Raw genomic sequence first — 27,182 nt, forward strand, 5'->3', positions numbered from 1 at the left:
GAATCTTTCATGAATCATGTACAGTATTCCATAACCTGTACTCCACATACATTCCTCAGCAGTCCTATCTCCACTGCTCTTACTCCTGACTTCTCATATTGATGCCTCACCACAGTCTCACATCCGTATGTTAAAGTTGGTACTAACACACCTTCATGTAAGCCTCGTACAGCTGCAACACTCAAGCCTGTTTTTTATCAAGGCCTTCATAGCACCAGCCACTTTCCTTCCATGTGTCACTCTACTTTCCATTTCTTTTGCACATTTTCCACTCTTTTCTATCACTGAACCCAGGTATTTGAACTCTCACCATTTCCAGTCTCTCTCAAAAATTACAGTAAATCCTCATTGTAACAAACCTAATTTTGGCTTTATGAACTCTGAGCCAACCTAACAATCTCCTTACAATACCAAAAACAGTTCAATACATACATACATGGGATGCAGCAAACCAACCAACCATGTGATGTCTTGGCTTGAATTATATAGTAGTGTACTGAACCCACAGAAAGTTTCAGTACAGTATATGCAGTACAGTATACATTAACCCACTTACATACACTGATAGAGCTTCCATTCTGACTAATGCCAAGTTATTTAAGTGAGGGAAACCCCACCTACCCTAAGTGGATTAATGGAAAAATTAAAAGCAATATATTTCTCTATGCTAAAACCATGGCAACAAAGAGAAGATTAAAGCAGAGGATTAAAGGAACAAAAATAATGTTTACTAATGTGCTAAAACCATAAAAACAAAAAGGGAGAAAAAGCAAAGAGTAAAAGAGAGAACAAAATGTACGCATATTTCGTAAGGCCAATATCAAAATGGAAAGAAAATAAAACACACAACTCTCCTTACCTCATCTCAATGACAATGCAAATTCTTGTTTAAAGCCAAAAATTACTCTCTCTCTCCCTCTCACTTCTACTGTGTCCTCCACTATTCTGGTCCTTCATACTCGCAAATACATCTGCTTCCTCACAACTACCACCTTACTGTCATTAAAGCACAGGAATTCAGCATGCCCAAGACAAAACTCTCCTCAGTATAATTTTCCCTCACAGATGTTAATGGGATTCCTCCATTCACTCTTTTGGCTTCTTTCTTCTTAATTACTTCTTTCCTCTAATGTCCTCTATAATACAATATACTGTGTATGTATTACAGTATAATAAATACACTGGCACTCACCATACTGTACGAGTACAGTCACAGTAGAAACATAATCTCACAAGTGAAGAGAAACATCTTTTTAATATTCATCTGAATAAATTTATCTCTACAGGATTCACCCCCCCCCCCACCCAAAAAAGCAAGAGTAACATGTTTAGCTCACCTGCCCTATCTAAAAGCTTTGGAATTCCGAAAAGGATTTACCATACACATCTTTTACTATTTACAGGTGTTGTGATGGTGGCTGGTGGCAGCAACCATCATCCACTTCACTTCATGTAGCATGCCTACTTCTTCCTTCACCTTAATTATTCTAGCTCACTGTCTGCCCTTCTTTCTCTATTCTTCCCTTTCCTTCCTGTTACTATTTATTACCTTTTTTTCCACTTCTGGCAGCACTACTCTCAATGACAAGCCTAATGGTTCCTTGTAACCAAGGAAACCATTTAAAATGCTGGTTGGTAACCATATAACGGGATGGCATGAAGCCAGCTATGGTGCCCTCGCTGAGTGGAATGCTACAAAAGTCGCATCCATCCAAGAACCAAACCCCCACACTTTTCCCCATGCCTTGTAACAGAAGGTGTTGTCAGCCGCATGGGATGACCCTTCAGGGATGGTTCCTTGCCTTAGGTCGATGGGTCTGCTCAGCCAGACAGACTAGGGTTGATAAACAAGTGTCGTGAGCAATTTTCAGTGGTAAATCCCAGTCACCCCATACATACAAGTCAAACATGATGTCACAAATCAATTCGCGACATTTCCGTTTTGTGAGAAGCCACGAACTATTAGTGGAAAACTCACTGTGTATCGCTCAGCTAACCGTTTCTCTCTCCATTTCGGAGTATACTTTTCAAAACATTCGTCGCCGTTTTCAGGAGTGGCCGATTTAATGCACATCACTAAGTGCTGTACTGAGCGATACTATTGTTTTTTTTATTGTTCGCCCCTGCTCATTCAACCGTTAGCCACGCCTTCTTCCGGTGGCCTGTGCGTCCTGCTTAGGCATTATTTGAATTCAGTCTTGTGTTTGCTGTGACGGAGAAAGGTTCTGTGCTCAACAAGTTGGAGAGGTCAGCTAGCACCCCAAGCTCCACTAGTACAGTAATCCCAGTACTCCCACCTTAGTAGTGATACATAGCATTCATCGACTGGTATTTCTTTTGTGTATTTCCTAGTTTTAAGAGCTTAGTTAAGGTGTTTTTCCTAGGCGTAAGTATTTAGCTTCTGTGTGAGTGAGCGAGTGCGTCTCATTTAATTGATTTGAATTGTAACGTTAAATTTATTTTTTGTGATTAATAAATTTAACAGTTCCTTTCTTGAGCTTAATGTAAGTAAACTCTTGTTTCATTTCTCCATAATTAAGCTTATTTCCCATACAGCTCCTAGCTTGCATAAACGTTTGCTTTCATAACTGGTACTTAGACCAGTCTTGTTGTATTAACTTAAAATCCGTTGTGCCACCTAGGAGTTAATGCATCAGCAAGGACCTGATTATTATTATTAGTATTAGTTATTGTCAGGGGTGAAGTAACTTTCTCCAGAGGCTAACAGTACAGTAATTCAGCAATTGTGAGTAATTAATCTCTGCTGTGTACTGTTGAGAAAGTTTATAAATTCTCGTTCTTAGAGAATCTTTGCAAGTCAGCGTAAAGTAATCGTTGCTTGATGTAGCAAGACAATCATTGTCTCTGCTCTTCAATATTATTGAATAATAACAATTTAAATAACATTTAACCATTTATTTTTCAAAATTACCGTGTTGTTATAAAAACCCCGTGACACATGACCTTGGTTTCAAAGGCAGAATAATACAAAACTTTACTGCACATAATTTGCCTGACAAACTAGAGTACGTATACAATGAACTTGCACTTGTAAATTAAGATGGCTCAAACACTGGATATAATAAACTTTCTGATTAATGTTCTCTCTAATTAGTTTGCTATACAGAGGGTTTACTGTATAAACATTTACTGACGGTTTGTATGTGGGGGCGTTCACCATCAACTCACTCAATGTAGTGCTGATTTAGGTGTCTGCCCTTTCCTGTTTTCTTTCCTTCCTCTTCTGTCTTTCTTTCCTTCATTCTTTCCTCTTCTTTCTGCCTACGGGTGACTTTACACTCCCTCTTCTGTCTTTCTTTCCTCCATTCTTTCCACTTCTTTCTGCCTACGGGTGACTCTACACTGAGTGACAAGCCAAAAGGTTTTAATATGCTGGGTGGTAACCTGGCAGTTTAGTGGGTAATTGAGGCACTCCAATCGGATGAAGCCTGTGTAGGTTTATATCCAAGGGGTGACTGGGGTTTACGTAATGCCACTCAGGGAAGAGTGAGGCTGGTCACTCTCATCTTAAATGTCAGGACCAACTTGCCTAGCCCCAGGCTCCTACGGTTCTCAGGAGGCAACATAGGATTGGATGATGGATGAATGGATTTATGTTTCTACGTATGATACACACAAGAGGTGAAGAGAGCAGTGGAGGAAAAGAGGAAGAAGTGGATAGAGTGGATACAGCACAGGGGTTCAGCTGATATAAGAAATGAATATCTAAGAAGCACGTAGAGAGACTAGTGAAGAGGAAAAAGAAGGTAAATGATGATCTAGGAAGAAAAATGAACGCAAATCATAATGAAAATAGGAAGTTATTCTGCAAAGAAGTGCAGGAATGTAGAAGTGACAGTGGAAAGAAATGTGAAAGCGTGACGGATGCAAGTGGTAGATTATTATCCCATGGAGATGAAGTACAGACCAGATGGAAAGAATATTTTGAAAGTCCTTTAATGGTAGGTGATGGCGATCATCATCCACTCACTTGACATTCCTCTCCACTGTTTTCTCTACTCCAGCTACTCTTGTTTGGGTCAACATAGTACTTCCAATTCCCACATCGTCTTCAGAGAAGCCCTCAAATTCTATTTCACCATATGTAAACAAGATCCATCGCCCTCCGCCACTGTGCAACCACATGGAATCTTTCAATTTCCACCGTATCTTGTACTCTTTGACCGAAACCTGCGTTTTTTTTTTACTATTGACTGACAGCACCACCACTCATGCACTCATTTACATAATCAAAATAGGCTGGTCTCCTTTTTTGCCGCTGATTTAGCGATTATTTCCGCACAATCCAGGAAGAGCTCCATCTCTGTCAGAAACCTGGTGTAGATGGTAAGCTGCCAGGTGCCGTCAAGAGTTTTTATGATGGCAGTGAGGCATGTGTAAGGATAAATAGGAATCTAAGTGAACCATTCACGATCAGTGTGGGCATGCCACAAGGTTGTGTGATGTCTCCATGGTTGTTCAATATACATATATGGATGGGGTAATGAGAGACGTAAAAACACGAGTAATGGAGAGAGGGATGATATTGGTAATGAATGGTGATGGATGGAATATCTCAAAATTGTTGTATGCTGATGAAGCAGTGCTACTTGCAAACATCAGACAAGAGCTTGGTAGACTAGTGCAGAGTTTTGTAGATGTCTGTGAGCATCGTGCTTTACGAGTAAAAGTAGAAAAGAGTAAAATGATGGTTATTGAGAAAGAGGGTGACTCCCAGTGTGATGTTACAGTGAATGGAGAACAACTGGAATTGGTGAGAGTTCAAATACCTGGGTACAGTGCTAGAAAAGAGCGGAAAATGTGCAAAAGAAGTGGAAAGTAGAGTGGCACAAGGAAGGAAAGTGGTTGGTGCTACGACAGCCTTGATAAAACACAGAGAGGCTTGAGTGTTGCGGCAGCACGAAGTTTACATGAATGTTAGTGCCAACTTTAACATACGGATGTGAGACTACGGTGTGGTACCAAAATGAGAAGTCAAGGGTGAGAGCAGTAGAGTTGGGACTGCTGAGGAATGTATGTGGAGTACATAGTGTGGATAGGATACAGAATAATGTGATTTGGAGTGAGGAGATCTGTGGACACCAGAATCGAAGAGAGTGTACTGAGATTGCTTGGTCATGCGGAGAGAATGGATAACAATCGAGAGGTGAAAAAAGGTATATCTGAGTGAATCTGAAGGAGGAAGGAGGCAAGGCAGGCCAAGAAGAAGGTGGAGGGATATGGTGGGTGAATGTGTGAGGAGGAGAGGTATGGAAGTTGGTGAGGCTAAGGGACTGACAAGAGACCAAGCTGGCTGGATGAATATTGTGCAGAGAAGCGCATAACCAGGGATTTGACGCCCCTTTTTCAGGTGACAGCATTCTGATTGACTCTAACATATAGGTATTTTTTTGGCTTATCTGATGGAGCAAGGATTCCGTGGGCTTGAATGATGAGCGAATGGAAGCATGCCCCAATGAACTGGGCAAACTTAGGCTGTCTGGATGTTGCTACTCCTCACCCTGCCCTAGGGCAGGAAAGGAGGTCCATATGACGATGATGATGATGATGATAAAGATATGAAAAGTTACTAATTAGGGTTAACCAAGATGTGTCTTTCAAGAATGTACCTGTCTGCATAGGTACGCTGCAGATGTACAGTATATGAACGATAAAGAATGCAGTAAATACAACATTTTTCTTCAAAAGGGCAAAATTGTCACACAAAAGAGAGCTTCTATGAGAGTGGTATACAGGTCACTACGAAAATCTGTGAAAGAGTAAAAGAGTAGCACGTATAATTATTTTGTGGCCTAAGAGCTAAAAATTGGCTTACATATGATCTATAACTTAAATGATTTATTTATGCTGACTAACAAGCATTTAATGCAGTAAAGTAGCCGACATTATGAAGTTGAAGTAATGCTATTTAAGGGAGGGGGCATTGCCAATAATAACTGATCTACTGTAGTTTATTTGAAATTATTATTAAAGCCAGCAAGATGCACTAAGGAATGGTAGAATACACCATCAGCAAAGGAAGGTAATAACAGTAGTATCAAGTTACCTGCTTGAAGCATAAACAGTCAAAATAAACTGTGTACAGATACTTTAATGATATTTCAAGTGCTGAAATGATACTACTGTCAACATAAAGCTTTGGTTCAATAACATACCGGATTTCTTTACTTTGGCTGTAGATACACCAAACTCACCATAACTTAAAGAGGTCAACTACAAATGATGCAAATGTGTTATAAATTTTGGGGAATTTTAAGAGAATATGATCTTCCGTTCATCCACGTAAAGCAAATACAGTATCACCAAGGTCGGTCATTCAAAGATACTTATACACAGTATTATCGAGCAGCCAAATGTCATTATAACCTTATTCCTATTTCTGCAATAGGTTAAAAAATCTAGATCGTGTATCTTTGATCTCTCTCAATATCCAAGTGGTGAGTGATTTTCTTTAGCTTATGGAAATCTCTACACCTCAAAGGGTTAACATATGAATCATAGGAGGAGGAAAATGATCACCTTCTTCATGTGCTGTAGGAGCTACATGGCTTCTGCAGTAAATGGAGGGTGCTGTCTCCAACCATATAATGAAAACCATTATTACCCATCATCTTAATCATTATCAGCATCACCATCACAACATAATTTCTCACATCTATATGGGATGGGAAGATCCAGAGCAAGGTTCATTGACTTCACTAGGATATGATGACTCAGAAGAGAGGGGAAATCCCAGATAAAACACCCCCCTGCCTACTCCCATGCCATGAGAGGTATGAGACTACATGTAACACAGGCAAAAGTGCAAGGGTTGCCATTATCCTATGCAAATAGTAGTGCAAAATGTGCTAATTAGTAGCCAAATTGCATACAGTTTAAAAGTAAGTCTTATCTTGCTTAACAAAACTACTGAATCACTCACAAACTCAGCTGGGTGCATCACAAACCAAAAGGCAGGGTTGTCCAGTACAAGAGGCAACATTAAAATTCATGCCAGTTTTCAATTAAAGTTACCCTCTAAAATTATTTGGACATCTATATATATTAAAAAAAATAAATAAATAAACTAAAAAAAAAAAGGCATCCTGAATCTTAGATATGCTGAAGGAAAAGGGGAGAAAAAAATTATCAATTAACTATGCCATTTAGAAAAGAGCAATTTAACCATTTCAGTAGACTAAATACAGTATAACAAACTTCAGGCACCTGCAGTAGCAACTGTTATGCATATGTTTCTCCATTTACATGTATACAGTATTTGCACTACTGCATTATTAACCCTTCCATGGCTGTGCCTGCAGACTTTGTCAGGACCCATAGGCTGACCATGTGGCCGATTTTTCAAGTTTCGAAAATTGATTTCTTTTTCTCCTTGCCAAATTGAAAGGGAACATCAGACGCACCTGGCAGTGTAATTTTGAGCTTCCTAGACCATGAGCTTCCTGAGCCGTGCAATGGAGCATGAAAGTTGAGGAACTTTACGCAGATGATACTGGTGACAAAGAATTTTTTTTCAACCCCCCCAAAATTTCAATGGTGCTGAAATGGTATGAAATTACTAAATAAGTGTAATACAAACAAAGTCAGTACATAATATTGTCAAAAAACCATATAATCAAATTTTGGTGCCTGATGGTTTAGTGGGTAATTATGGTGCTCCAATTGGACTAACCCAGTGAAGGTTTATATCCAAGGGATGGTTGGGGTTATTGCTCATGTAATGCTACTCAGGGATGAGTGAGGCTGGTCACTCTCATCTTAAATGTCAGGACCAGCTTGCCTAGCCCCAGGCTCCTACGCACCTTGTGGGGCAACGTAGGATTGGATGATGGATGGATGGATGGATCTTCACCATGAGAACACCTCATATGTTGCTGAAATGTTTGTGCAAAACAAGAAATATGTAAAATGAACATATTCAGTACATAGCATAATATGTACCTCTTGTAAAAATATCATAATCATGAATGTCTTCCCTCTTTTTTGTCTATAATGTTTATTCCTATATGGAGTTGTTGTTGTTGTTGTTTTTTACTTTGGGTGGTTTAGGAAAGAGAGGAGAAAGATACTGGTTAAAGCACTTTCTTTTCTTGACTTTCCTGCTTCTTATTCTTACTTACACTAACACTTGAGGTAAGCAAAAGACTGAAATCCACTCATGACTGATTCACAAGAAGTACTGGCTGTTTGAGTGATTTAGGGGCTACAGTAGGTCTGTGATAACATCTCCCAAACCTCCATTCCTTTCCCAAAATTTTTTGCAGTTTTCTGCAAGTTACGTTGCATCGATGCCGGCAGCCAGGCTACGGAAAAACATTGTACAACGCCGGTCACCATGAAAGGGTTAAACTGCACTACAGTATACACAAAAAACAAATTTACTGGATAAAAAATTACACTGCACCAGGAAGTAAGGGGAATGATTTTCACCAGAAGTAATGGAGTGATTTTAGATGGAAATGATATAATGTTATTACAATGTGCATTAAGATTTATATTTATGCCTACTCATGGACATCTATACATATAGTGCCACATGACAGACAGAAACAATGAACATAACATAACATGAGGCTATTACAGAATTAAAGGGTAATACTGAACATCTGGTTTCATCACCACAATGCTAACCATATTTTCAACTATTAAATGAGGTAGGGTCGATCTTGAAAAGTGAAAAGGAAACCACAACAGCATACCTATCATTACTGTTGTCATATCTCTCAACATATAACTGTTGTATTACCTAAATGCATTTTTCTTCGATACAGATACGAAATTTCAAGATTATTTCAGGATATATAAAGTACCGGTATACATGTACTACATATAAACTACCTTGCAATGTTCAGTACTTCCTAGCAAAGTTCTGTAATGTTCAACTTTATGGCAATTATGAAATACCTCACTACTGAAAGGGTTAACAAATGGGTAAAATGATGAACACAGACAAAAAACAGAAAGCCGAGCCGAGCGACATAGCAGAACACAAATAGCACACTTACAGAAGGCGGCCTCCATATCTTAAAAGCGGGAGTAAAAAAATATATGATCTATACTTGACCTTCCATTAAATCAGAGCTCAGTTTGCATTTATATGATCAATATATGGTTCAAAACCATACCAATGTGGCCACAAATGGCACCAACGTACTGAGAGCTTATAACCTAACACCCAATAACTTTAACACATACTGAATTACCAATTTGAAGATAAATATATACAAACATAAGGTTGGTTCAATAAATATCTATCTACTCTTAAAATTATTCATTTACCAAAAAATCAGCGGTCATTATAAAAATTTCAGTGCAGTATCTAGCCAAATTACTGGAATCTAAATTTTCAGTAAATACAGGGATTTACCTATGTTATAAATGACTTGAGATAAACTACAGCTTGCTATAGAGTGTTCTGGTCTGCTCTACTGATATGTACAGTGCTATGTTTGAACAAACTTCCACTATAAATGATTAACAATGACTTTGTACACATGGAATAAATGTCATTATGGGATAGAGAAACAAGAAACCAATTAGTATGCATCTTATAACTGAAACATTTAAAACTAGAAGCAAATGTGAACAAAGGTGGATTTAATTGTAACATAATTTGAATATTACAGGTATTTAACCTTGCAACTTTCAGCCTTATAAACTTATTATTAGCTCCTTCAGCAAGAGGGCAACATTTAATTTCATTCTTGCTATCTCAAATATGACTTACCCATAAAAGAGGATACTACCAGTGAAGGACTTATTGAGGGCTATACTGTACATAACAACTCAAGTTCCAGGTCTCTTCTAACTGGACAAAATCATATGAAAGTGCCAAAAATAAAATAGGAAATACCTCATCAGAGAGAAAAGGTTAATCAACTGATCAATCAGTAAAATACTGCCAAACTTCCTTTTAAAGGAATCACCATACTGAAGTTGATCATGGTACAGATGACATTTTCTATGGACTTGGAGCTACACCAAATGCTAAAACTAGCTAATTACTTCCCAGCAGCTGCTGAAAGCTCTTGGAAATATAAAAAAAATTAAGATGTGTAATAAGATTTGCTACTATGTGTGAGTCTCAGATTGGATTCTGACCCTTTACATATGGCCGAGTTTCCTGCTTAAGAGCAATGATTCCACTGCTAGTAACCAAGGTTGTAGCCACATCTCACTCACACCGTTCTCACTCCCAAAGCCGATGGTGGCCAACCATCACTCACCTTAAGTGGTTATTACATGGTTTAAACCTGAGACTTGACAAATTTTCAAACTTACCAAGTCAATAAAGCACTATGTCTGACAAAAACTATGCCTCCCAGATAGCTTCTTAGGCTGACATATTAAAAAAGAAGCATCTCACCATTGGAAATAAGTGCAAAAAATTATCAGATTTCATCATCATCATCATTATCCAGACCTCCTTTCCCACCCAAGGGTACAATGAGGAGTAGCAAACAACCAGACAGCCCAAGTTTGCCCAATCCAATGGGCCGTGCTTCCATTCACTCATTATTCAAGTCCCCAGAATCCTGGCTCTACCTGCTACGCCAAAAGCATTCACCACATTCTGTAGGTTCACTTAAACGTATCTGACAGAGTCAATCCGAATGCTGTCACGTTAAAAAGGGGTGCCAAATCCCTGATCACGCACTTCTTCTCACATCATCATCCAGGCAGCTCAACCTCTTGTCAGTCCCCTAGCCTCACCGACTTCCATACCTCTCTTCCTCACACACTCTTCCACCATATCTCTCCACCTTCTCCTTGGCCTACCTCACCTACTCCCTCTTTCAAAGTCGCTCAGATATACCTTTTTCACCACTCTATCCATTATTCCACATGACCGTACCATCTCAGTACACTCTCCTCGATTCTGGTGTCCACAGACTTCCACACTCCACATCTTTCATGAAACACATTATTTTGTATCATATCCACTCTCTGTACTTCACAAACATTCTTCAGCAGTCCCACCTCCACCACTCTCACTCTTGATTTTTCATTTTCATGCCACACCATAGACTCACATCTGTATGTTAAAGTTGGCTCTAATACTCCTTCATGTAAGTCTCATGTAGCTGCAACATTCAAGCCTCTGTTTCTTATCAAGCTCTTCACAGTGCCAGCTCCTTTCCATGTGTCACTCCACTTTCCACTTCTCTTGCACATTTTCCTCTCTCTTCTATCACTGTACCCAGGTATTTGATCCCTCTCATCAATTCAAGTCTCTCTCCATTCAATGTAATATCACACTGGGAATCACCTTTTCTCTCAATAACCATCACTTTACTCTTTTTTACATTTACTCTCAAAGCATGACGCACAGAGACATCAGCAAAACCCTGCACTAGTCTATCAAGTTCTTGTCCAGTATTTGCATAATCAACATACAACAAATTTGAGATACTTCATCCATCACCATTCATTACCAACATCATTCCTCTCTCCATTACTCGTGTTTCTGCTTCTCTCATCACCCCATCCATACATATATTGAACAACCATGGGCACATCGCATAACCTTGTCGAACACCCACACCGATCATGAACCATTTACAGTACTTAGATGCCCATTTACCCTTACACATGCCGCACTGCCATCATAAAAACACTTGACGGCGCCTAGCAGCTTACCATCAACACCATACCGGTATATGAGCGAAACCTTTCACAATCCTTCTCTGTCTACGTGGAAAAACACTACCCACTGCCACCCAAAACAATACTACCATAAGATCTGCCTATAAGTTCTCTTTCTTACTTATATATTATGACTATCTATTCACAATATTTTTCACTGAGGTACAATCTAAAATGTACGTATGTACGTATGTACAATCTCAAGTTGTAGTGCTGCTCTAGGGTGTCTGCCCTTTCCTCTCTTCCTTCCTTCCTCTTTTGTCTTTCTTTCCTTCATTCTTTCCTCTTCCTTCTGTCTACGGGCGACTCTACACTAAGTGACAAGCCAAAAAGATTCCTGTACACCGGGAAACCATTTACTGTGCTGGCTGGTAACCATTATCATCATCATCATCCAGACCTCCTTTCCCACCCTAGGGCAGAGTGAGGAGTAGCAACATCCAGACAGCCCAAAATTGCCCAATCCAACGGGCCATACTTCCATTCACACGTGTATCTGATATGCCAAAACCTTCACCACGTTCTGTAGCTTCACATAAACGTATCCGATGGAGTCAATTTGGACGCTGTCACGTTAAAAAGGGGTGCCATATCCGATCATGAGCTTCTCCTCACAATATTCATCCAGCCAGCTCGATCTCGTCAGTCCCCTGGCCTCACCGACTTCCAAACCTCTCTTCCTTACACACTCTTCCACCACATCTCTCCACCTTCTCCTTGGCCTACCATGCCTCCTCCCATATAACCAAATTATGGCACCTAATGGTTTAGTGGGCAATTAAGACACTCCAATCAGACTGAGCCTGTGCAAGATTAAATCCAAAGGGTGCTTGGGGTTTACTGCTCATGTAATGCCACTTAAGAATGAGATTATGGCACCAGGTGGTTTACTGGGCAATTAAGGCACTCCAATCGGACTGAGAATGTGCAGGTTTATATCCAAGGGGTGGTGAGTTTATTGCTCACGCATTGCACTCAGGGATGAGTAAGGCTGGTCACTCTTATTTTAAATGTCAGGACCAACTTGCCTAGCCCCGGGCTCCTACACTCTTCATGGGGCAACACTGGATTTGATGATGAATGAATGAATAAATGAAACAATCTTATGTTACTCTGCAAACAGTACGGGTCACATTTTGCTTCTTCTAGTGAGCACTACACAAATTATTTCAACCTTCTCTATTCAGTGACATACTTTTTATCTTCTTTTTTTTTCTTCTTCTCTAAATGACTTTACTCCATACTGTAAAGATTTCTGAACAAGAGAGATCAGACATAGTCTTTATTAACCCATTCATGACAAGAGGTCTAACCTGAGCTGAATACAATGCTCTTGAGGTAGCAAAATAAAATTCTGAAATATGTCCTCTAACTGATGGGCAGTAATTTTCAAAATAATAAAATGTGGTTAAATATTAATTACTTTACTTCAGTACAAAGAACCAATAACCTTTATCTTCATTTCCTTCCACAAAAAGTAACAACACTGCATCAAGAAATATTAACCAAATGACCTCTCCGACTCTTCTCAGCTGAACAATACACTATGTCCTTGTTATGAGTCATCCGTATAACATTCTCCTTAGCTGTTAAGACGTCAGTAAAACAAAGAAATTTTGCCAAGTTACCCCAATCTACCGTAACAGTTATGTGTATAATATTTTCGAATCCATCCATTATACTTATGATTAGGACTGTCTGTACCATCAGCTGATAGCTGGAATAAAATATATAGCTATGTGTCCACTGCAGAGAAAGCATATGTTACCATAGTTTTTCATCCAATGACTCCAACAATTTGTTTTTAATTATACATATATATATATATATATATATATATATATATATATATATATATAGATATATATATATATATAGTACACTGTATATACTGCATATAACTGTTTCAGTCCAAAACAATATTCCTAAGTGCATCTAGATCTGAAAAGGGATTAGTTAGAATTTTAAAAAATCCTTTGACTGCCCAAAATTACTGCAAGAAACTAAAATCAAATGGTGTCAACAATAGCAAAAGGGATAAAGCTGTGCTAAATATATATATGACAAAGAAGGGAACTTACTTTCTTCGGTGAACCAATCTGGTTAGGTTGGCCGCCAGTTGAGACCCGACGGTCACTTGTTTTCTGCACTGCTGGAGACTGCCTGAGGGGTGATTCTTGCCTGCCCTGAGGTGTATGGGGAGCACCAGTGCCGCCCGCCTGCAGTTGCGTCAGATGCCGTGCTAGGAATGACTGCTCCTCCTCTGCTATCACCTCTGCTTCTCGTGCCACTGTCTGGGAAATCACACACATAAAATATACTTTGTGTATACATCCTGATTTCAGTGTCATGAATAGTGCAAATGAAAGAACTACCGGTATACCCAAATGTGGATATGCTGTCTATTGTCAAGATACACCAATTTTGGCTGTCGACAGCATGAGGATGAAGAGAAAATTTAAGAGGTGGGAAAATGTGACTGAAGTAAAGGATCTGAAAGTTTAAATACTGGCAAAACAAAGGTCATAGTCAGTAGATGTGAGGAAAAAATGTTACGGAACAAAGTGTGTGTTTCTGTGTGGTATGAAAAAGTGGAAAGAATTCTTGTCTGTGCACAATCTGTAAAAACTAGGCCCTCAAAAGATTCATTGGTGTCAGAGGTAAACTGCAGGATGTTGAAAATTCTCAGTGTGCAAAACGTAGGACTCCATCAGGGGCTGTAGAAATCAGAATGGAAAAGGTCAACTGGGAACACTGTCACTTAAAATGCAAGGACTTTTGCTATCTGGAGGACATCATTAGCGCGGAATGAGAAATACAGGCTAGCCCCACTGTTAAAATGGGAAGTGGATGGAGAAAGTTCAAGGAATTGCCGTCTCTCCTTCCCATGAAGGGCCTTTACTCTCATGCCAAATGTACTCTCTACAGAACGTGAGTGGGAAGTGTTTTATGCTGTATGACAATTAGATGTCTCCTATTAGAGAAAACGATAAATGCAAACTGGAACACAGAAATGAGCATGCTGATATGGATGAATATCCTTACATATACTTTATTACTGATGTTAAGAAAAATATCTATCTATCTATATACCTAGGCTGTTTCCCCCAAGGAAAGGAAGGTAGCTGAGACAGGACGACCCACTCCCCATTTACTCATCCATTCAAACACATTCATTCGCATCTTAGCCCCAAAGGGGAGAACGGACAGATCTTCACCGCACCACACCGCACAAGGGTCAACTGCGCAATGCAATCAGTGACATCTGCAGCAGGGCCCGACAGCAGAACTGGTTTACCCCTGCCACATCATAACAGACCCATCCCCTTACCCGCACCTGACCTGACTAGCTGATCAGACCAAATGCGGGAGAATATCCCCTCAGGGCTGCGTCATCACTTATTCATTCACAATTTCTCTCCATTTATTTCTGTCACGCACAGCCACTCTTCCTTGCTCAACAGACATCCCTCTCACATCCAGCGCTCTCTTCACACTGTCCATCCATCCTATTCGTGGTCTTCCTCTCAGCCTTACACCTCTCACATCAGATCTAGTTATCTTTTTCACCAATCGCTCATTATCCATTCTCTCCACATGCCCAAACCGTCGCAACACCCTCTGCTCAACTCTACCAGCCATCTCCCGAACAACTCCAGTTCTCCTTCGCACTTCATCATTTCGCACCCGATCCATACGCGTCACTCCACACATACTCCTCAGACACCACATAATAAAATAAATAAATAATTAAATCATCATCATCATCCGTATCTCCTTTCCCACTCTAAGACAGGGTGCGGAGTAGCAATGTCCAAACAGCCTAATCCAATGGGCCATGCTTCCATTCACTCATCATTCAAGCACCCAGAATCCTGGCTCTATCTGATATGCCAAAACACGTTCACTATGTTCTGTAGCTTCACATAAATGTATCCGATACAGTCAATCCAAACGCTGTCATGCTTAAAAGGTGCCAAATCCCTGATCAGGCACTTCTCAAAACATTCATCCTGCCAACTCGAACACTTGTCAGTCTCCTGGCCTCACCAACTTCCATTACTCTCTTCCTCTCACACTCTTCCACCAAATCCTTCCACTTTCTCCTTGGCCTACCTCATCTCCCTCCTTCAAATTTGCTCAGAGATACCTTTTTCACCACTCTATTGTATTCCATTCTTTCCATACAGTATAACCATACCATCTCAGTATACGCTCTTCGATTCTGGTGTCCACAGACTTCCTAACTTCGCATCTTTCACAAATCACATTATTTCGTATCCTATCCACCCTCTGTACTCCACACACATTCCTCAGCAATCCCATCTCCACTGCTCTCACTCCTGACTTTTCATTTTCATGCCACACCATAGTCTCAGACCCATATATTAAAGTTGGCACTAACACTCCTTCATGTAAGCATCGCACAACTGGAACACTCAAGCCTCTGTTGCTTATCAAGGCCTTCATAGCACCAGCTACTTTCCTTCCTTGTGACACTCTACTTTCCACTTCTTTTGCACATTTTCCACTCTTTTCTATCACTGTACCCAGGTATTTGAACTCTCTCACCAATTCCAGTCTTTCTCCATTCACTAACATCAGACTGGGAGTCACCTTCTCTCTTGATTACCATTATTTTACTCTTTTCAACATTTACTCTCAAGGCACGACACTAAGATATCAGCAAAATTGCTCGAGTCTACCAAGTTCTTGTTTGGTATTCACAAGTAGCACTGCTTCATCAGCATACAACATATTTGAGATATTCCATCCATCACCATTCATTACCAGCGCCATCCCTCTCTCCATTACTCGCGTTTTTACTTCTCTCATCACCCCATCCATATACATATTGAACAACCATGGAGACATCACACAACCTTGTGGCATGCCCACACTGATTGTGAATGATTCACTTAGATGCCCATTTACCCTTACACATGCCTCACTACCATTATAAAATCTCTTGACAGCACCTAGCAGATTACCTTCTACTCTGCACATGAGCAAAACTTTAAACAATCCTTCTCTGTCTACTTTGTCATAAGCTTTTTCCAGATCCATAAATGCCATAAACACCTAATGGTCCTTTTCACACGCCTTTTCCATTATCTGTCTCACTGCAAATATTTGATCCATACAGCCTCTGCCACTCCTAAAGCCACCCTGTTCATCACTCATTAGGAATTCTGGTATCTCTCTTACCTTCTCTATAATAATTCTTCCATATACCTTCCCTGCAACACTCAACAGATTTATGCCACGATAATTCTTGCACTCAATTCCCTAACCTTTATTTTTGTACAGAGGCACAGTCACTGCCTTTTTCCACTCTGCTGGCACAATTTCACCCATCCATGCATTATTACATATCTCCAACAAGCACTTCATTCCGCTCTCTCCACTACACTTAAATCATCTCTGCATAGGCAACATCTCATCAACCCCACCTGCTTTCCCATTTTTTAGCCGCTTCACAGCGCTCTTCACCTGTGCGAGTGTCACGTCTCCTGGCACTGCATTCCTTCTCTGTACACCCCGGAAACCAATCATGTTTACAGCAGCTCTTCTCTCTCTATTCCCATCCACCAGGCTTTCAAAATATTCTTTCCATCTAGTCCTTACCGTACTTCATCCTCATGGGTCAGTAATCTACCACTTACATCCTTCACACTTTCACATTTCTTTTGCTGTCAATTCTACATTTCCACACCTCTTTCCAGAATAACTTCCTATTTTCATTATGATTTGCATTCATTTCTCTTCCTAGATCATCATATACTTCCTCTTTTTTCCTCCTCTCAAGTCTCTTTACATGCTTCTTGCTCTCAATATATTCAGGTCTTATTTCTACTGAACCCCTGTCCTGTAACCACTTTAGCCACTTCTTCCTCTTTTCCTCCACTCCTCTTTTAACCTCTTCATCCCACCATTCTGTACCTTTCTTCTTTGTTACTCTTGCCACACCACACACTGCTTTAGCATTCCTAACTAAGCAATGCCTACATGCACTCCACAGGCTGTCCAGATCCATTTCATTGTAATTCATTGATTCCAACTCCTCTCCCACTTAAGTCCTGTATTCATCTGCCATTTCTTTGATCCTCAGCTTCTCGACTTTCAGTCTTTCTCCCTGACTGCTCCTCTCAGCTTGATCTTGCTTACTACAACCACATGATCTGACAGATCTCCACAACATCCTCTCAAGGCCCTCAGATCAGCAACCATTCCCAGCACCGACCTCTCTAAAGGCAAGTAATCAATCAGGCTCCTTTCAACCAATAGCTGAATTAAAATGATATCCGGCAGTAAGCATAAAATCTTTGACATTATCTGGTATGAAGGACCCTTTCATCTGGCTAAAAGTACATTATTATCTGGCATGAGACAGCTGTTGTCATCAAACATCCAGCCATAATCACAATGAAATAAAATTAAGAAATAGACAGAAAGAATGGGGTTATACTGTACTTTAATATGAAAGGGAGGGTTGACAGATGGTGGGCCTTGCAGCTCACAGGGTGGTGGCGGTGCGTTAGGAGGAGAATGTTTCTGAACAGAAAATTATAGTGTACAGTACTTCATAGTACATTACAGGATTTCAATATTAGGAACGTCTTTTAGCTGTTTCTTGATGATTTACAGTGTTTGGTAAGGGTTTTACAATGCATGTGTTTATACAGTACTGCAGGGTGAAAGAAAACAGGTCTCCCGGCTGGGGGGACTCTGATATTATCCCCATCGTCAACCTAAAATTGCTTTTGTACATAAAATTAGTGTACTTAACAATACAGTACAGTACAGTAATCCCGCATTTTTTGCGGATTTTTTGTCTACGGTTTTGCCCTCTCGCGGATTTTCTTAGCATTAATAAGTTCAACAAAAATATCCTTGAATATACAGAAAAAAAAAAAATTGAAATTCCCGCAGCTTCCAATTGTAGCGCGGTAAACTCACGCCACCCTCTGTCCCTTTCCCGTGGCCCCTCTGCCAGTGTTACCATATCTAGCATAATTTTATTGTTTTAGCATAATTTTGATCAAATTTTCGAGTCTGGAATATTTTTTAGCATATTAGAAGTTTTAGAATCATTCTAGCATAATTTAGAATGGAATGGAATATTTTTAGAATAATTTTATAAAAGCTACAAATCAGAGAGAGAGAGAGACGAATAAGGTAAGATGTTTGAATAGTTGGTTACTTTCAGTTTGGGCTTGGTTGGGTTGGATTAGGTTAGGTTAGGTTAGGTTGGATTAGGTTAGGTTAGGTTAGGTTTTAGGTTAGGTTCGGTTAGGTTAGGATAAGTTTGAGCTTTGTACTTTACCCATGAAACCTAGGTTTTTCCGATGGATTTTGGTATGATTCATTCGATTTTCAGCTTCATTTCAGTCGGAAATGACCATTTTCTGTGTTTCCCCCCCTCCCTATAACCCCCGATTCCCCAAAGATCCCTCATTATTTCAGGGGGATGGGGGGGGGGTCATATCTCAAAATCTGGTTATTTCCGACGGAAATGATGCTCAAAATCGAACGAATCACATCAAAATCCATCAGAAAAACGTAAGTTTCGTGGGAAAAAGCAGTATGGGTAGATACCGATATTTATCCTCTTACTGTATGTAGGTTCATTTTAATATTTTCATAGTAAAAATACATAATTAATATGTTGCACGAATATGTATAGAATTTTATCATTTAGCTTCAAGTTAGCATAATTCATTTTTTATTTGGAACAAATATGCTCAATCTAGCATAATTTTTTCATTGCCCTAGCATAATTTCGTTGTTTGGATATGGCAACACTGCTCCCTGCCCCGCATTCTTCAGTCAACGCCTGCCTGCCGTAAGTGGCTGTTGTGGTTGTAACCACACTATGATATGAGCCTCTTGCCTCCCACTTGCTTTCCACATGGCCCCAGGACGTAAGCCAGCCTCACCAAAGGCTAATAATACAATTAGTAAGAACTCCAGAGTGACAAAACGATCAAGTTATGACCTTAGCAGAGAAAATTGTGTTACTGGACAAGCTAAGAAACGACCGTGCGAGTGTTTGCTATCACCAGTTAATGCATCTTTTTATTTTGTACTGTTTTGTTAATAAATGTGTAGATAATTGTGTATTACAGTACGGTGTTTACGTTTTTCCTTCATAATGGAGTATGTGCTTTCAATCTTGTAAGAAGGTATTTCGGGATGAGTATGGAGGTTTCGGGACAATTCGCAGTCACAACAAACACAAAACAATTCGCCTTCATTAATGAAGATAGCTATGGGTGACACTAGAATATAATTCAAAGGCGACTACAACGAGGAAGAAACAAGTTAATTATTGACTAAAGGTGCAACTAATAAATAATATCCAGAACCTACGCTACTGAACATAGACTTTGCTGGATCCCCCTGAAATATAGTTATTAAAGTATTGATTAATTAATAATAAGTATATTGATGAAAGTATTGATTAGTATATTTATAAAATGGCAGGGAATCGTCCAGGGTGCGAATTGTTCTGAAGGGAATCGTCCATGTTTTGACGGGGAATTGTCCGACGGCGAATTGTCTCGCAGTCAGTATGGACATGGACTGTGTGATGGGCAGCATGGTGGACACAAGTGCAAGTTTTCAATTGTTAATAGAGTATTCGCGGAATTGACTTTTCGCGGGGGTTGCAAGAACGTAACTACCGCGAAATATGCGGGATTACTGTATTTTATAATTAGGAACGTCAGTTAGCTATTTTTTGATGTTTTAAAGCGTTTTGTATGGGTTAGACACTGGATGAGTGTTATAGGGCTGGGGATTTAGGGGCCCCTATGGGGGACTTTTGCATAATCTAGCATTTTGACAGTATCCATCAGGCCTTTGGCTCTATTACACCTGATAATCAGGAGTTTACTGTACTTTAAAAATAACATGCAAGTTATCTAACCACAACTTCCATAACCTCTCCAGTTCTCCCTGTCATATGATTTTCTAGATCAACAAATATCATAAGCATCTATTAATCCATTTTACATACCTTTCCACTATTTACTTTACTGTAAATATGATCTACACACTTAGTAAATGACCCTGTCCAACATACACCACACATTCTTATATCTGTTGTAACTTCTCCCTAAGTTCTTCCACATACCTTTCCAAAAACATTAAAAAACAAACTACATGAGAAGTTTTGAACTGATTTTGGAGTTAAATAATCCAACTTTAACTAAAAGGTGCATGGAAGGGAGAGGGTAAGAGTGCAGCTTGCCAATATCTAGGCCTACAATCCAACAAACAGCTACTTTCAGCTGAATAAAACTATCTTGTTAGTCTGATCATGTTCACAGCAACTGAAGGGTAAATTGTGAGTGTTTTTAACTTTTTAGGATAACTATTACCATTTTCCTTGGCTGAACAAAACTGTGTGCTGTGAGCCTGACTGATTCTAAGTGCATACATAGCAGTGACAGGGTTAAAGGCATGCAAGTTTGCTAAAGAACCCAGTAAGCTGATGACCAAGCAACCATTCCTGACCTTGCGGGCAACTGGTGGTTTGACGATAACATCAGTGTAGTAGTCATCTGGGCTCATGGTGTGCATGTTCTCATAAAGGATGGCAATCTTCTTGTCATTATCCCATCCTGCTGGGCTGCAATATAAACAATGGCTTAATCTTCACCATCAATCATCACAACCTAATTTCTGAGTACATCAAAGACATTAGTATAAACCTGAATGATAAATGTGTCTAAGAGAGTAAGAAGGGCATGTGATGATAGAGTAGCCTGGTGGCAATTCTGTCACAGCCATCCCCTATCACACAGCCCAGCAGGGAGCAAGCCATCATAGCCATCCCCTATCACATAGTCCAGCAGGGAGCAAGCCATCAGAAGTGATGAGAGAAAAGCTCAGATACAGACATTGGTGCTTAGCTACCACCAATCAGGAAGGAAGTACACAAGAATGAAGCGTAGATCTAACCTTGGTAACTACTGTATCCATACAAATTTTCACTCTGATGCAGAACTCCATCACATGTACACTAAATCAAAGTCCAAGCTAAGATTAACACATATACCTCTTTTACACTGCTTACAGCATCATCATCATCACCATCATCGCTACATCGTTTCTCACCCATAGACGGGGTTAGATACGGTCCAGAGAGCATAAAAAAAAATTGACTGAGGAAGGACAATCAACAAACTGTCCAATGGTCACACTCTCCTTCCCTCACCATTCAAGCACCCCAGATCCTGACTCCACCTCATACTACAGGCATAACCATCTATACTTATGTACTGTACTTCACACTGCCTATCTACTATGGTCAAGCCAATAACCATCATGTTACTGGGTAAAAATAGGGAAGCCTTATCATAAACTCATTCATGCAAAGTTCTTCCAACCAGTTCATTACTTCTTCGATGTGTTTCAAGAAGAACAGCTACATCTGAGACTGAGGAAGAATTATTACTGGCCATTTACTCCCTCCACATTAGGTGCAGACTGAGTAACCCTTACCTTTTGGATCCTATCTCAAATATATACTAGAAGGTATAACGACATGACAGAACTGACAAAATGATTAAAACAGTGGAACAAGTATGTATGGAGAAGTGCATATTTGATATACCCCTCAGGCAATGGGTGATCCTCTTTTATATGACGTGTCAGGAAGGAAAGTGACAGACATCCCTTAAGTGTGAAGCACAGTAAGTCCACTCATAACAAACACTGCCATAGCACTATCTGCATACAGGAAATTTAGCCGAATGTCAGGTTCAAGATAATTTAACAAGGTGCACAACATGTAACAGGGCCCAAATATGCCCAAATAAGGCGTTTCCAGCCACTACACATGTCCATCCTTCCAAACATGCAGGATGTGACTGCTCACAGGTCCACTGCACACCCCCTACTCCCCTGCACCAATCCCATCTTCCATTACAGTTCACTTTAATTACCTTAAGCATGCTTCTCCACATGTATTGTTATGCTTCCTTTTGAATGTTTGGCACTATAAAGCCACCAAAGGGAAGGTTATGGCAGACTTAGGGGGGTTATTAACGATGACAATAAGGAAGATGCCACACAAATTCCTTTCTCCCCACAGCCTCTGACTTCCAAGAGATTTTCCATAATGCTCAGCATGTTGCCAACTAAACTCCTGCATTATACGTCTGCTGATTGTACGAACTGTGGAACAGTAATGGCAGGAAAATTTCTCTCTCTCACTCTTCAATCCCTGAAAACATATCTTATTGCAGTGGTGAAATATTTACAGTAAATTTAAACAGTAACTCACATAAAGACAGCATCCTTTTCCACAACCAAAGCTGGCGTTCTAAAGGGGAAGTTGTAAATTCTATGGACTAGGTACTTGTACAAGAGGTCACAGTTCTTGTCCTCCTTTACTGAAGTGTAAAAGAGTGCTGCACCATACTGGAGGCAGAACTTTCGTATTGACTGCTGGATGAAGTCAAAGTGCTCTTCTTTATAATCGAAGTCTTTTTCTAACGTTGACATATAATCAGTCTGGAAGGAAACAGAGGTTTATTAGTTTAAGTAGTTCTAGAAAGAAGCAAAATCAATCTCTTAACCTCAGCCTCTTAACTAAGTAAAATCATCCATCCATCCATCCATCATCCAATCCTACACTGCCCCATGAGAAGCGTAGAAGCCTGGGGCTAGGCAAGTTGGTCCTCACATTTAACATAAGAGTGACCAGCCTCTCTCATCCGAGTGGCATTACGTCAGCAATAAACCCCAACCATCCCTTGGATATAAACCTTCACCAGCTCAATCCAATTGGAATGCTGCAATTACGCACTAAACCACCAGGTGCCAAAATTAAGGTATATTAAGGCACTGAAGGAACACACTACCAAAAAGTAAAGAGTAAGATAGAAAATTATGAGAGAGAGAGAGAGAGATATTAATAAGGCAAAAATCATCTAATCACCAAACCCTGTAAGCATGGCTCTCATTTCTTCCATATATACAACACTGAATCTAGTATGGATATTTCAAAATAAGGGAACAAATTCAAGATATTACAAATGCAAATAAACAAAAACTTTTGGAAAAATCACAAAGCAGAATTAGATAACTTTTATGAAATTTAAGCATGCTGACCAAAGATTGTAAAAACAGGATTTAGTCCCTGACCACTTAAAAAAAAAAAAAAAAAGTTATTTATTCAATGTAACATTAATACACATAAATTCACCAAGGCAATTCCAAATTGGTTAATTTACAATTTTTTTTCATTTCCAGTTTACCTATCCTCCCAATCAATTCCAACTCACTTCATAAGAAACCCCATGTCTGCATATATACCACCGTATATCCAACTTTCACAATTTTTCCCTTTTGCAAAGTCTTCCAGAATGCATCCCTTGCATAACCCAGGAACAGGAAGTGTCCATTATGTGAAAATCACCCATGATAATGCTTGATACAGTAAACATATTGCTACACCAACTATATATGGTCTGAGATGGAGCTGACAAGGTTCTATAAACAGACAAAAAATGTGAGTGCTCACTCCCTCCTGCCCTCAGTCTTATACAAGTCTGCTAAATGAATGACAACAATGCTTTCTCTTACGTGAATTAACAGAAACCAAGGAGCTATGGTATTAATAAGGTTGGGAAAAAAAATAAAAATAAAAAAGGTGTTTGCAGAAGCTACCCAAAGAGTAACCGGTGACGTAGGTCACACATCCACTCACTTATCACCAGTGTCCTCATCATCCTGACCCTTTTTCTCACCTAAAGATCTAAAAACAGGGTAAGGTATGATCCTGAAACAGGGAATGAAAAAAAAAATTACAAAAGTGGAAGAACTATCAACAGCATGCTTAGCACAATAGGCTACAGTCATATCTATGTATAATGGGTAACAAGTCAACTGAATCAAATGGTCATATTTGCCCTTGAGAACCCCTGTACTGGGATTTGCCACAGAAGTACTAAAAGTGTAATGGCCAAAGCTACTGAATGACATACTGCCTACCTTAGTGACAACAACAATAACATGGAGGCCAAGGTTCCTGGTGAGTACATTCTCTGGTAGCGGCAAAACTGGGTCATCATCGCCGCCCTCTAGGTTCCGAGATGACCTCTTCATTGGTGACCCTGCTTCAAGTTCATCACCTGGCTCTACATAGTCTTGCCACCATCGTGTCACTGAATAACATATGTGAAAGATGAAACATCAAAAATATAAACAACTATTAGTGAAAAAAAGAAACTAACAAAATACAGTAAACCCTCACTTTACCATACCCTGGTAGACCGGATACTGGATCTAATGAACACTCTGAGAACCCTTAGACAAACCAATGTACATGTCAGATACCATAAGTTGCATGGGAAAAACCACGTGGACTACAGGACAACTCGGGGCCCACCGGACACTTCTTGCCTGTAACGTGGGGCATATGGAACAGGCCTACCAGATTAACCCTTTAACCGCGGGTATTGTTTTGGTCTGACTGTCCTCTCCCGTGGGGGTTTCAGCCAAATGTAAACAAACCTTTAAACCTTAATAACTCTGCACAGAATAAAGCTAGAGAAAAAAATAAGGTACCATTAGAAAGTACTAACCTTCAGCTTTCCATTGATGTAGGTTTCATGACTTTGTTGACTTTCACAGGACGGGGAGAGCCGTTAGAAGTGAGGGGTGTGAAATAACTATTTTGCGCCCCACACACCAGTACCAAATGCCAACCACTCTCTCATAATAGTAATATAAACATATATGAACACTGTACATACGATAAACACCCACTCTGTGTTCACTGAGGTAGGTAAAAGGCACTTCCCTGCGGCTGCGCCCGCTCTTCACTGCGGCTGCGCCTCACTTCACTGCGGCGGCACCCGCTCACTGACGTTTCATGCGATCTTTTCATTCTTTCTAACTTCTAATATTATTTTACATATAATCTGGGCAATATACATTATATTTACACTGCACTTATTACTATATTGCGTCACTGGCGCATCACAGAATTACATAAGTGCCGCAGAATTCCACAAGTGCCGCAGATTCTCTTATTACAATATCACTTATTATACTGGCCAATATTTCCTTTTTTTTTATTATACTGGCCAATATTTCCTTTTTTTTTATTATACTGGCCAATATTTCCTTTTTTTTTTTTTTTGCAAAATATCCCTTATTACTAAATTATCCATTATACAATTATTGGCAAAGCACGTCACTGTCGCATCACTATATATCACTGTCACTTTCAGTATTTACTCAGAGAGTGGTACTCGGCAAAGCACGGAGTTACACATACAGTAGAGCGACTTGGCATTCCAGGCACTGGTGTGTGCTCATTTTTCTTGTCCTAGGCCTCCGTGTGGTGGTAGAACATACTCTGCAGTGGCCCTGTGACAACCTGCCGCCTGCTGTAAGAGGCAATTTCAAAAGCTGGTGCCGGCTCATGTAATTGCGGCACTCAAGACGGTCAGGTTGTGTGTCAGAGTGTCGCCTCGGGATCAATGCTGTCACCTGACCAAATCGTGCAAGTAGCTGCTGCACGACAGTCTTGGAAAACTGTCTCAGTGATGGTTGCCTTATGCCCCCGACTTGTGTCTTGTAGAGAATGAAGGCGTTGAGCATGCACATATCGAGCATGTGCAGGCAAGCCTTCCTGTACCATCGGGTGTTTCTCCTGAGACAGTCGATTTCGCCAATCATCATATCAGACTTATCAACAAGTCTCATATTGACATTGTAATCAATGACTGCATCAGGCTTCATGATTGGCTCTCCTGTCCTGTAGCTGACCTTCCCAGTACTCTGCAATTCCCCCTTGTGGATGGTGCTGATCATATTCACGACCTTCTTGTCATGCCACCTGATCGCAAGAAGCTTGTCTGACTTCTTCAGGTGAACATCTCCCCTGGATGATGATGATGCTTCGGGGAAACTAGGCCACTCTTTCCTATAGCTCCGTACAGTGCCAACAGTGCCAATGCCGTGTTCAGCAAGGTATTTGGAGAGTTTCAGTGCTGTGTAGTAATTGTCTGTGTACAGCACATGATTACCACCAAAATACCTCTCCATCAGCACTTTTACAACAGAGCCAGAGAAGCCAAGGGGGTCTTTCCTGTTCACATCCATTGTGCTAGCAGAGTAGATGACAAAATCCAGGATATACCCCGTCTCACAGTCACACAGCACAAAGAACTTTATCCCAAAGCGGTGGCTTTTGCTGGGGATGTACTGCATGAATTTGAGACGTCCTCTGAACAATACCAGGGATTCGTCTATGACGACTTTCTGCATAGGCCGGAAAAATCGCATAAATCGATCCCTAATCCTGTTGAGAAAATCCCTCACTTTCCACAAAGGGTCAGTTTGGGACGGGTTTGCATTGTCAGCGAAGTGCAGGTATCCAAGCAGCTGTCGGAACCGATCCCGTGACATATACTTCCCGAATATTGGGATAGTAGTAATGTCATCCACGAGCCAGTACTCCTCCAACTCATGTCTCTTTATATGGGGCA

General features: G+C 40.2%; 1 protein-coding gene across 2 annotated transcripts in view; it reads right to left on the reverse strand.

Moving 5' to 3' along the window:
• Dlic (dynein light intermediate chain) overlaps nucleotides 1-27,182 on the reverse strand; it is an 83,512-nt gene that overhangs the window by 33,092 nt on the left and 23,238 nt on the right. For both annotated transcript variants that reach the window (XM_080278050.1, XM_080278051.1), the window contains exons 5-8: nucleotides 24,676-24,848; nucleotides 22,964-23,193; nucleotides 21,190-21,304; nucleotides 13,749-13,961 (exon numbers count right to left, since the gene is read on the reverse strand). In XM_080278050.1, the coding sequence (XP_080134176.1) occupies nucleotides 13,749-13,961; nucleotides 21,190-21,304; nucleotides 22,964-23,193; nucleotides 24,676-24,848 (731 nt within the window). The remainder of the gene's footprint in view (nucleotides 1-13,748; nucleotides 13,962-21,189; nucleotides 21,305-22,963; nucleotides 23,194-24,675; nucleotides 24,849-27,182) is intronic.

The sequence above is a fragment of the Coenobita brevimanus genome, chromosome 72 (genome assembly GCF_032717465.1).
Source record: "Coenobita brevimanus isolate Jiangsu-jjx chromosome 72, ASM3271746v2, whole genome shotgun sequence".
NCBI lineage: Eukaryota > Metazoa > Arthropoda > Malacostraca > Decapoda > Coenobitidae > Coenobita > Coenobita brevimanus.